General features: G+C 32.9%; 1 protein-coding gene across 1 annotated transcript; it reads right to left on the bottom strand.

Annotated features, from left to right (window-relative positions):
- Window positions 1-4,135: 4,135 nt before the first annotated feature.
- LOC137403734 (gastric triacylglycerol lipase-like) lies at window positions 4,136-10,763 on the bottom strand. Its single transcript, XM_068089753.1, has 8 exons — window positions 10,695-10,763; window positions 9,493-9,578; window positions 8,639-8,869; window positions 8,214-8,358; window positions 7,976-8,116; window positions 7,486-7,593; window positions 6,340-6,570; window positions 4,136-4,341 (listed from the first exon to the last, which is right to left on the bottom strand). The coding sequence occupies exons 1-8, from the start codon at window positions 10,701-10,703 to the stop codon at window positions 4,195-4,197; spliced, it is 1,098 nt and encodes a 365-aa protein (XP_067945854.1). The 5' UTR covers window positions 10,704-10,763; the 3' UTR covers window positions 4,136-4,194.
- Between the last annotated feature and the right edge of the window lie 2,128 nt (window positions 10,764-12,891).

The following is a 12,891-nucleotide window of genomic DNA, read 5'->3' as shown; positions in this document are numbered from 1 at the left end:
TTTCCATAACATTTCCATAATTCATTTCCATATTTTTTCCATTTCCATAACATTTCCATATTTCTAAAATGAAATTTCCATATCCATTTCCATAAAAATTATGGAAATATTTATGTTTATGGAAATGGAAAAGTAAACATTTCCATAATATGTTTAGCGATCCCTGGTGTGTACGTATGTGTGCGCTTGAGTGTCAAATGAGCGTGTGTGTGTGCAATCGTCAACTCTTCCCGAATATGTGATTAATTTATACATAATATGAATATGATATTTGCTTGCTAATATACTTTATTTAGGGTCCAGGCAACATCAAAACTGTATGCTACCATTGCCTATAACTAAGCCAGAGACGATTTGAGATGTTTTGAGAGTTTCTTTCAGACTTCCTTAATAGTTTCTGTAATACCACTGATGTTAGCTGGGTTTGTGTGTTACCATTGTCCGTACATGTAGCCAAGTCCAGAGACAATTTGAGTTAATTTCTTCCAGACCACTTTAATAGTTTCTGTAATACCACGGATGTTAGCTGGGTTTGTGTGTTACCATTGTCTATACATGTAGCCGAGCAAGAGACAATTTGAGTTAATTTCTAATAATTCTAGACACTTCCAGACCCCTTTAATAGTTTCTGTAATACCACTGAAGTTAGCTGTTTGTGTATTACCATTGTCTATTCATGTAGCCTAGTCTATACAATATAACTCCCCTCTGTTTATATCTTGGACTACGTGTATGTTACAATTTCCATAATTCAATTCTATATTATTGCCATTTCCATAAAATTTCCATAATTAATTTCCATAATTTCCATATTATTTCCATTTCCATACCCTTTCCATAATTTATTTCCATATTATTTCCATTTCCATAATATTTCCATAATTCATTTCCATATTATTTCCATTTCCATAATTCATTTCCATATTTTTTTCCATTTCCATAACATTTCCATAATTTATTTCCATATTATTTCCATTTTCATAACATTTCCATAATTCATTCCCATATTTTTTTCCATTTCCATAACATTTCCATAATTTATTTCCATATTATTTCCATTTCCATAACATTTCCATAATTCATTTCCATATTATTTCCATTTCCATAACATTTCCATATTTCTAAAATAAAATTTCCATATCCATTTCCATAAAATTATGGAAATATTTACGTTTATGGAAATGGATATGGAAAAGTAAACATTTCCATAATATGTTTAGCGATCCCTGCTAAGGGGTCACCAAAGAGTTTGAATGTAAAACTATCTCCAACTTTTATTACTAAGTGATTTGGTTAACGCTGTTTGGTATGTCATGGCAAATGCTCAAAAATTGTGGATTTTCACTCATTCAAATACATCTATGTGATTTATTTTTTAGATTAAAAGATAATAGTTCATTTAACAGATTTAATAAAAATGTAATGCTCTGACTAAGATGCTGATGAAAATTTTCTAGAAATTTCTTCTAAATAAACATACAGTGGATGGACGATGAACTTGTGTACAGTTTAGAAAATTTAGATAGAATTTACATCAAGAGAACTGTGTATATATAACAGTTAATCTTATATTAAACAGGTGTGCAAACACAAAGTACTCCAAGGTCAGCATTATACATGCTATATTACTTTTAATGCCTTTAAAAACGCAGTTTGATGGGAAATGGGTCTTTACACTCACAATGATATCACTCTTAAGCTATTTACAGTAGTCTAAATCAAAACATTTTCTAAAATAAAATGGTGTTCTCTACGTGTTTGTACTATGATATAAATACATAGACTTTAAGCATAGCTCCCATTTCTATTTTATGTACATTAAAAATTGAATTAATTAGAGGTTAAAAAATTACAACTCACAGTAGTTTAGTTGAACTTCCATTAAAGTTTGCAAATTTGAATTATGATTTCTACAAATACATCCTATGTTGGTTATTATATTACTATTAATCTTATTATATATTTGTAAATTAAACATCGGCTAAGAAATCTTTTACTGGATCTTTACTGAAATGTTTAGAGTTGCAGAGATGAGTGAACAGAACCTCTTGTTACTAGTAGTGATGACGTCAGCATGCTTGGCATGTGTTACTATATTCATATTCTAACTGTTTATTATTTACTTACTATTAAATTATGGTGTTTGTTTCATATTCTTTTTGAGTTATAAAAACATTTAAAACAATTCAATTAAATTTTTTGAAATTGATACAGATACAACAATAATAAGATAGTGATTTTATCTGATAGCCAATGGTCAGTTAAGTAGGAAATATAAATTGAATTTTTATGTTTAAGAATCTATGTACATGATAAAATTAAAATGTAATAAATGTTAGTGAAAAAAGATTAACCGAAGGCATACTGTATGCCAGATATAGTAATACAATGTACCTTACAGGTGTTGCCTCTTCTCTTGTACCCCTTAGCTATGTTGAAACATTGTATCAATATCACATATGACCATATTATAACATAACATCAATATAACTCACTCGCAGTCTTTTGTTATAATAATCTCATGAATATCATAACGACTCTTGAGAGGTTGTTGATGTAAGCAATTTGTTAAATATTTAATGGATTGTGAAAAGCATCTCTGGCAATCGATAGCAGGTGATGAACTCGTCATAGCAACATTGTGCAGTTATTAGGTAACAGGATGTAGTATTGAGACATTTGATCTGCAGTTAAATATAATAATGAATAAGGTTGAATTTGATAGTTTATATTTCATATGGAAATAGCTACCAATATGCAGCAATGTGATTAGTAGCACGTATCCATGTTGCTATGGATGTGTGCTAACATGGTGGGTTAAGTTAGCATATGGAACCTGTTGGCCCTTTAGTTAGATGGAAACAGGGATCCATGCTGTTATATTGACCAAAGATGTCTCAAGTGATCGCAATTATATGTCGCCCTCACTAAGAGTAGACCTCTTTAATTCTTTCAGTCAGGTATTGCAACAAGCGAATAAATCAACTAATTATGTTTCCTACCTATGAAGTTTGTTCAACAAGTTAAAAGCGAGAGATACAATCATATCCTAGTATAGACATTTATGCTATAAAATCAAATGCCTGGTCATTAGTAAAAAAACTGGGTAGCTGATACTATAGCAAGGTTGCTGTTGATGCCGTATTAAATACTTTGGTGAAGTCAGTCTCCAAAGAGCGAATAAGTTTGCTAGCACTGTGAAATGCGAAAATCTACAGAGTACACTGTCTATTGGAACTTTTCAATTTACTCTGACTTGTTATGAACTATATAAATCTATTGGAAATGACTTCAGTTCAATGCTAGTTTCCATAGAGTATACAGCTTCATGGGAACTGATTGCAGTTTGAGGTTTGATGTGTTTCCATAGAATATACTGGCCTCTCGGAGTTACCTGTAATTTTTGTGAAATTCCATAGAGGAATGCTAGTCTACTTAAACTGAGTACAGTTAAAAGTGACTTTTTATAGAATAAATCAGCCTATTACGGCGGCATATCATTCAATGTTTCCATAGAGTATACTGGTCTATTGGAGCTATATACAGTATAATGCTACTTTACATAAAATATACTGGTCTGTTAGAACTGTGTACAGTATAATCTTATTCTTCAATGAATATACTAGTTTATAGAAAGCGAAATATGTTTAATGAGCCGTATTAGTTGCTTGTATAAGCTGACTCTCTTCAAGAGATCTTCAAACACTGAGACAAACACTCAGTTTAAACTATGTTTGGTCCTGTAAACATTGTATCTAGTGAGGTCTAGTCTCTAGTGATTGACAAGTAGCTGTGTGTCTTTATATTCGTACCTTGATATCGAGCTCACCATTCAACCCATATATAGCTCAACAAGCTGATAATATTAGTAACAACCCAAGACCTTATCTAAAATATCATCTTTCTTATCTTATGTTTCGTACTCTACAGACAAGCATACAACTACACAAACAAAGAGAATCACTATTTCATTGGCTGTTTTCCTAAAACTATTAGCCAATAATTTATTAGCTTTAAATTTGGTTAAAAACGGCATGTATGATTATAAAACACCAGAGTTTATATATTAAAACATGCAATACTTTAAAAATGACTTAATACTTATAATTAGAACATTGTTGTGCAATTAGCATCTCATACTGTAATCTGAAAGTATTCATATAACATAGAGCTAACTTTTTATCAATAGATAAATCAGTTGACGTAGGAGAGGATGTCAATAAGGAGCCTGGCTATCTTGCTAGGCAGGTTGGTGGCTATGATAAAGTCAGCATGATCCCAATCAGTTACGTAGACGTCGTTGATAATGTTGGGGAGGTGCTGTCTCAAGTAACTGACATCCTAGAACACAATCATTTACTAGTATATATTACTAGTACTAGTACTAGTATACATTACTAGTACTAATATATATTACTAGTACTAGTAATATATACTAGTACTAGTATATATTACTAGTACACTAGTACTAGTAATATATACTAGTACTAGTATATATTACTAGTACTAGTAGGCCTATATATTACTAGTACTAGTACTAGTATATATTACTAGTACTAGTAATATATACTAGTACTAGTATATATTACTAGTATTTATTACTAGTACTAGTACTAGTAATATATACTAGTACTAGTATGTATTACTAGAACTAGTATATATTACTAGTACTAGTAATATATACTAGTACTAGTACTAGTATACATTACTAGTACTAGTAATATATACTAGTACTAGTACTAGTATATATTACTAGTACTAGTATATATTGTACAAATGAAAATATTCCAAAGTAAAAGATTTTATTTCAAAAACTATTGTAGTAGAAGGTATTTACAACTCAATTTAGGTATTTACAATATAATCTTTGCTAGCTTTATTAAAAATGTAACATGTATTTATGACTATGTTGTTATACTTAGAGCTTGTAAGATAACTAACAAAATTTGGCAGTTATAAATGACAGATGCTAACGAGGACAACTTTCAATATAGTTAAACTTCCAATCAGGGGATAAAGGTTGTTTCGCGAAAAAAAAAGCAAACAGATTGATGGCAGATGATCAATGGCCAATCCAGATTATTATTAGCTGTTGTCCGTTTGTCCTTGAAGCACAGATAATCATCACCATAATGAGAACCATATTGGTTCATCCATCTGTCTGAAGTCATGCTAAAAATGTTATGAAGGAAAGGCAATCTTTTTTCATAAAATTCTTAGCATGGCTAAGCAGGGTTAATCAAACCTTGGGCATCAGATTTAAAATCCGGTGTATCAGTACTACACCACTTGGTCATCTTCCTACTTCATGAGGTAACTATACATGAGCTGTTTACTTACGACAATCTCTCACAGGGTACGAGACTAGCAAGTCTACTAGAAAAGGGAAAGATTGGAAGGTGGTTGATTAGCTCAGTTGGTTAGAGCTCAGTCAACTAAGCTGAATGTCATGGGTTCAAGCCCCATATTGACCAACATTTTAGGAGTCCCATTAATTGCAAGTACAAAGTTTTATGATCAAGTGAAAGTTGGCACATTTAAAACAACTGTTATTGAAACACAAAAATAAAAAGCTTTGACATCCATACTGAACTTCATCACTTCTGATAATTTAACATTTATTCAAGTCACTTTTAATTCATGGTGACTCTGTGAGTCCTCTTAACCGAATCTAAATGAAGCTGAACTAATGTAGAAGGGATTACAATAGAAATTATAAAGTGTCCAGTGAGGACCAGTCATTTCAATGAACCAAATATACAAAATTATTTTTCATTTGTCAATTACTAAGGCTTATGAATGAAGAGTGGTAGCTAACAGTTTAAATGAAAAATGGTCATTATAAAATATTTGGGATAACCATCTTTTTTTAATTTTAACCATAAACAAGCTAAATGATTGTGTTAGCTATCATTTAGCTTGTAATAGTATAGATATACATTGCCTATGTCTGAATAAATTGATTTTTTAAACAGTAGAATTTAATCTGCTTGTGAATAACCAATGTGTATTACAACTAATTGTTGCTTATCCTAGAAGTTTTAGAAAATGACCAAGTTTAATGCTTTTAGAATAAATTCTAGTATGGTAAAGTTTGCAATACTCTTAGCCATGCCATGCTGAAACTGTTTTATTCTGTGTAAAGGCAGCTTTTTATGTTTGAACAGTGAATTTTTTTTATAAAACTAGAAGTCAACACTATTTAACTTTGTTCAAGTGATGACAGTTTATGGTAATGCTATGAATACGACGCTGCTATATTTTTTCTAACTCTGAAGTTTTTCTTTAGTTGCATAATACAACAGCTGTATCTATTTACTAACAGCTATAGGTACTTACAACGGCATCTGCTAAGATATCCTTCTCAGCTGAAAACAATGTCACTGGAGTTGTGATATCCTGAGCATTAATGATAGGAGGAGATGATCGGTTATATTTTTCCATGTTTTCTTTGGCAGAGCCATAATCATAGAATGAACAGTTACCAGATTTTACCATTTGTGCATAGTGTAGAATATCTTTCACGGAACATCCTTCTGGTGTGTGGGCAGCGTACACTGGCATGCGAGACTACAATGTGGTAACTACAAGTTACTAAATTTTATGGATAGGTCTGCACTATTGAAAGTTAAATAAGCAGGTCTGCACTATTAGAAGTTTAATGGACACGTTTGCACAAATAGAGTGTTAATGGACAGGTTTGCATTATTAGGAGTTTAATGGACAGGTCTACACTATTAGAAGTTTAATGGACAGGTCTGCACTATTAGAAGTTTATAGGACAGGTATGCACAAATAGAGTGTTAATGGACAGGTCTGCATTATTAGGAGTTTAATGGACAGGTCTGCACTATTAGAAGTTTAATGGACATGTCTGCACTATTAGAAGTTTATAGGACAGGTATGCACGAATAGAGTGTTAATGGACAGGTTTGCATTATTAGGAGTTTAATGGACAGGTCTGCACTATTAGAAGTTTAATGGACAGGTCTGCACTATTAGAAGTTTATAGGACAGGTATGCACAAATAGAGTGTTAATGGACAGGTCTGCATTATTAGGAGTTTAATGGACAGGTCTGCACTATTAGAAGTTTAATGGACAGGTCTGCGCTATTAGAAGTTTATAGGACAGGTATGCACAAATAGAGTGTTAATAGACAGGTCTGCATTATTAGGAGTTTAATGGACAGGTCTGCACTATTAGAAGTTTAATGGACAGGTCTGCACTATTAGAAGTTTATAGGACAGGTATGCACGCATAGAGTGTTAATGGACAGGTCTGTATTATTTGAAGTTTAACTTGCAAACCATTTGCTTGAGTTTTTATTGACTGGTCTCTGTGGGTAAAGTTTGTTCACAAAAACAAAACAAACAAACAAGATTTGCTGCCACCATTGCTGCTACCATTGCCAGCTTGCAATTTAACAAGTATGAATTTTACTCCATAGACCTGAAATCTTGAGAGTGTCAAGGCCTATTCTTACCTGGTTGAGATATTTGGCATCATAGCCCATGGTAACAAACAGAACACCGTCACAGATGTCAACCAGAAGAGGATGGTTGCATAGATGCGTAGCATCCCATCGAGAAGACTAAAAAAGGAAGAAAAAATTGTATTAGCTGAAACAGTAGCCTATGAGAAAACTGGTTGCATTTCAAATAGTGAATTTCGTTGTCCAGCCCACTAGAACTTTTAATTTGACTCGCCATATCAAAATAAGAAATACATGTATTTATCTACAAAACTTTTAATCATAAATATTTTAATTTCAAGTTATCAAGCATATGACCACTTTGACTATCGACCTTTCACTAATTGATTACAACTTTAGCCTTAGTATAGTTAGGTTGCTCAGTTGCCAAGTTCTAAAAGTAAAAGGAATTGAGGATACAACATTCTTCACATTAAGTACACAAATTTACTTGTTTGATAAATTAGTTGAAATTATTAGAAACCAATAATATCACACTCACATTGCTTGAAGGAAGAAACTTTCCATTGTCAATGTCTTCAAAAATTCGTCCTAAAATACTTTTAAAGGGTATAAGAAGGCGATATGGACCCTCAATGTTGGTGACATGAAATATTGGAGCCAAGGCTATAAGGTGAGATATCTAAAACACAAATTAGACAAAGGATATGAACATAAAGGTTAATATTCATTTTTTACAACTAAATGATGGAATATTGTATCTTTAAAAATCTTATCACCTTTTTACTCTTGGTCATAGCCTCATGAGCAAATGCAATGAGGGTGCCTTGGGAGTGTCCGATGTACGGAATCGAGTTTGTATTTGTTATCTTTAGAACAAAGTCTAATGATGTAGGCAGATCATACATGGCCATTTCTTGCCAACTGCAAAAATATTTTTATCAGTGAGATACAACAGAGGCTGTAAAGTTTGCTTTTTCAAAACTGCGACTTAGAAGTTGTCTCATCATTTTACTATTTTGCTATTTGAAGGGTGTCATAAATCACGGGTCATTTTAAAGCTCCCATGGAATATTTTAACATCCATATAATAGCATTGACTGTTACAAATTGTTTTTTATAATTCTGTATTAACATTTCACAGATACATAATTTTTTTCAAACCATTTCCCACAATGCAATTGTGTTTTTATTTTGTCGGTACCTGAAGTCCCAGAATTCCTTTTGCTTGTCGTTATATTTGATGTGCTTCATAGAGTAGGTATTGCCTCGACTGTTACCGAGCCATACGTCAAAACCAGCATCAGAGAAAATGAAAGGGAGGCTGTTATTGGGCAGATTCATGATGAAACCATAACTAGATGAGAGAAGGCCGTGTTGCATGAAGACAGCTTTACGATTCACTTTGGGTTTTTCATTCAGTCGTCCATTAATTCTACAAAATATTGTGCTCCATAAATTTGCTCTCTTTTAACAAACTTGCAGCTTTGCTAATCACACAATTCAACAAATCTTTATTTAGATATTTGAAATTTTAACTTCTAATGAAGTTCTTTACCAATGAACTAAAAATATATATTCTTTTTATGGATTTAACAAGCACGCTACTGACTGTCTAATGAAAATTAGCAAAACAAAATTTCTCACTTGAAGCTTATTTAATAACTACCAGCTGTTGTGCTGACTTTGAAGAAAACCAAATTGAGTTGCCAGAAGCTCCGCCTCTCTTGCCTTTGACAAGATTTTCTACTATTCTACTTCGAGAAAACTTCCATAGACATCCAGACTATTTAAATCTCAAATTGACCGGGGACTATCACCTTAACAACAGCATTACATCTCTGAATATGACACATTCATAGATGTTACTCCGTGTATTAAAGCTTAAAATGGTTTAGCAAATAAAAGCAACGTTGTTTTTTTTACTGTAACTTTGTTTTTCAGGAAAATGTATTTTTATTACTAGCCTAACTGCTTTTAAGAGCCTCCAAGCTAAAAGAATGGTTTGTTAGAGATGTAGACGTTACGCAGGACCAAAGGGAGAGAGAAAAAGCAAACCTGTGTATAGTGAGCAGATATCCATCTGGTGTCTGAACATTTTTATGTTCTTCACAATAGTAGCCATGGTAGTTTGCTGTCTCACACTGTCATGTAAAGCAGGTGTACGTTATTGTAGAGACATGTTATACAGGTTGACTTACAATATGTATTTAAAGTCTAAAGTTGGTCATTTTAGCGACACATTGTTAGTAGTGGCTGTTTCAGCTACACATTGGTAAATGTGACTGTTTTACATTGAAAAGTCATTTTGCAAATATATACATGCAAATAAATATATACAAATACATATAGACTACCGTAAAACCTGTATTTGAAGGCTACCTCTATTTGTACACCACCTCTATTTGAAGGCCACCTCTATTTGAACCCCACTATAGGAAAAGGGTTGAAAAATAGAACGCCATCCATTATGTGAAGGCCACTCTTTATTTGAAGATTACATATATTTGAGTGACACTTCGACATTCAGTTAATTAGTAATCAAAGGTGACTAATTAGGCATATTGTACTATAAGATCAGTGCATTTTCGCAATATTAAATGCATTTGTCACGCATCAAACACGTAAATGAACATAAACAAACATATATATATATACATATATATGCATTTATATATATTTATTTGTATATGTATTTATATACATTTATTTATGTATAGCAGTTGTAACTACGTAGAACGTAGCAAGTGTTGAAGCAGTCATAAAACATAGTACATTCTCAGAAACAAACCTATTCAGTCTGCTTTGTAAAGTTGTTAAAGACTTGATTGTGGTGCACCAGGTTTTTAAAGCCTCAAAACGCTTGTACTATGTTTGTAAAGTAATATAACACCAAATAATAAAAAGTTTAATAATATTGTATTATACCATTATGAAATATAATACAAATTTGTACAATGTTGTGAAATAGAATAAAAATTAAGGTTATCGTATAATATATTATAATATAATACATAATAAGTTGTTTCTTCCAAAATTTGTAAAATTGCTTCTACATGTATAATAATTTGAGGTCAAGGGTGCATTTCATTTTGGCGCTAAAATAATTGTGTTGTATTTGTTGTAGTTGTATTCTCATGATGATAGCAATATTTTATTAACAGCTTTAAACCTTCAGAAATTTCTTAAATAAATTGAAGCTTACATTTTAGGTAAAAATACATTGAAATGCCTTATACAAAATATATTAAATAACTTACGAAATTCATGTGAACCTCAGGGTCTTCTCCAACAGTTCCTTGTGAAGAAACTGATGCCACCAAAACCAGAGCAATTACAAAAGCTTTAGCTGACATCTTGTCACCAAGCGCTGCGAGAAATGAATGCTTTTCCAAGCTGACACCTGAACATATAGGCAAACTCTAACAAGGTGGGACATTCAGGTTGAACAGCCCTAAAGATGTTATTGCTAGACTGAGAAATGAAAGCTACCAACAGCCAGACAAGGCATATATTTACACGCGTATCTTATCATTGCAGAAGGAATCAGTGCTACCGTGTCACATGAGCAATAGATATGCTATCAATAGATACAAATGTGTTATCCTTAGCGCATGTATGGCTTTGTGCCAGAATTCAAGATTTCTACCAGGTCTTGTTGGATGTTGTTCAGGTGAAATTATCTGTTAAAATCATACTCTTAAATAGGCTTTTAGTAGCATTAGTAACCAGGCAGTCAAGTGAGCTGTGAGAGATTGTCATGCATAATAACTGTGTGTACAAATATTCCACTGTGCAGCAAGGTAGTTGAGTGGTGCAGATGTTAGCATGATAGGTTGGGAAGCTGAATAGGTGAGTTCATACCAGTGTGAAGCAATATTTTTCCTAATGTTCTTAGCGTGGTTCTTTTTCCTAATGCTCTTACTAATGGAAGGACAGACAGACGGACAAACACGGCTTTATTATAGTAAAGAATAGCTGAACGCTTGAATAGCAATGAATTTGAGTAACTTAAGCTAGTAATTTGAGCTAGCCTAAACAATTACTATAATAAGAGCTATGAAGCAAGCTCGTAATTACGTTACGTCTCATGATCTTTCAGGCAATCAATCATGAGCGAGCAATTCGAGCGTGCCTGTAGTAGCCAATAATATTTTCGCAAGTGCTTCAAGGGCGATTATTTCAACTGATGTAATGAGTATGACAACAATTATTTCATTGTACAGCGATGTACAAGCTTGGCATTGTGATTAGCATGCCTGTCTGCATCTCTGGAGATTCTAAATTAAAATCTAGGAAAAAGCAGCATTATCATTTCAGTAACTTTATCACAATAACTGGACAACAAAGAGATCAACACTGATATTTATATAAATAAATTTATCAAATTGCAGGCCATTCGAAACACCAGTTTTCTTGCAGCTCGCTAAAGTGTATATGCATAGTTAGCCAAGACTAGAAACAACTGGGGTTCCAACCAGTCCTTTACTGGCATGCAGAAAGAACCAAATGTTATTGTTTAAGGAAACTGACCAATGAAATAACGGCATTTGAAGCCTACTCATGGAACATTTGTGCAAAGGCTGATTTTTTAAGTTACTCTATTGAATAGAGCAGAAACATTAGTGAACATTGAACTTTCGCTTGCATCTTTTTTGACTATTTCTAATAATATCGCTCTTTCAATAAGTTTGTAGACTTCTAAAGAGTGAAATAGTTTTACGATGTGTGGACAAAGATTGTAGTTCAAGGTTGAACATTGTGCTAGTTTTATTAAACGATGTCACTGTGAATGTACTGCTCAAGTTTTATGCATACTCAGTTGGTAAACAGTTTGTGATTGGTTGAAGCCTTTAAGAACTTGGAATAGCATTCTGTAAACTTCTTTTTACACATCAAATGATTGTAGAGACCGTAGCTGGTTTTTGAGATGTGGCCAAAAATGCGTATACATTTTATTCAACTACAAGACAACTGATGCTTCAGATGACCTAAAATTTTGTAATTTTACATAACAAACTTTGTTTAGCAGCACGATGCTAGCAGATGATCTCACCTGATTGTAGCTCAACAGGACACAATAAGATTTCATAAGTGTCAAATTGAGGTCAAATTAAATGACATCCAAACTTAAATTGCTCTCTGCAACACAACATGTCTCTGGTTGTCAAGGTTCCTTGTCATTGGACTCAGACATGACCAGCTGAGATTACAAAGCCACCGCTTGTGCTTTAAAAAAACACAGTAAGCAACAAAGGCCTACTTGATCTTTGAGTGATTACTCACTCACATACATGTTAAATCAACTTGCAAAATGACTCGTCGCCACTTGTCAGTACACAAACAGCGTAGAGATGGGTTAAAACGTCCTTTGAAAATAGCTCTTATGAATTTATCGATGAATTGAGCAAAAGCAACAACAACAAGGTGTACTGTACACCTTGTTGTTGTTGGTCA

The sequence above is a fragment of the Watersipora subatra genome, chromosome 9 (assembly GCF_963576615.1).
Source record: "Watersipora subatra chromosome 9, tzWatSuba1.1, whole genome shotgun sequence".
NCBI classification, from domain to species: Eukaryota; Metazoa; Bryozoa; class Gymnolaemata; order Cheilostomatida; family Watersiporidae; genus Watersipora; species Watersipora subatra.
Note: the sequence above shows the minus strand (reverse complement) of the source record. Positions and strands in the feature narration are given on the sequence as shown.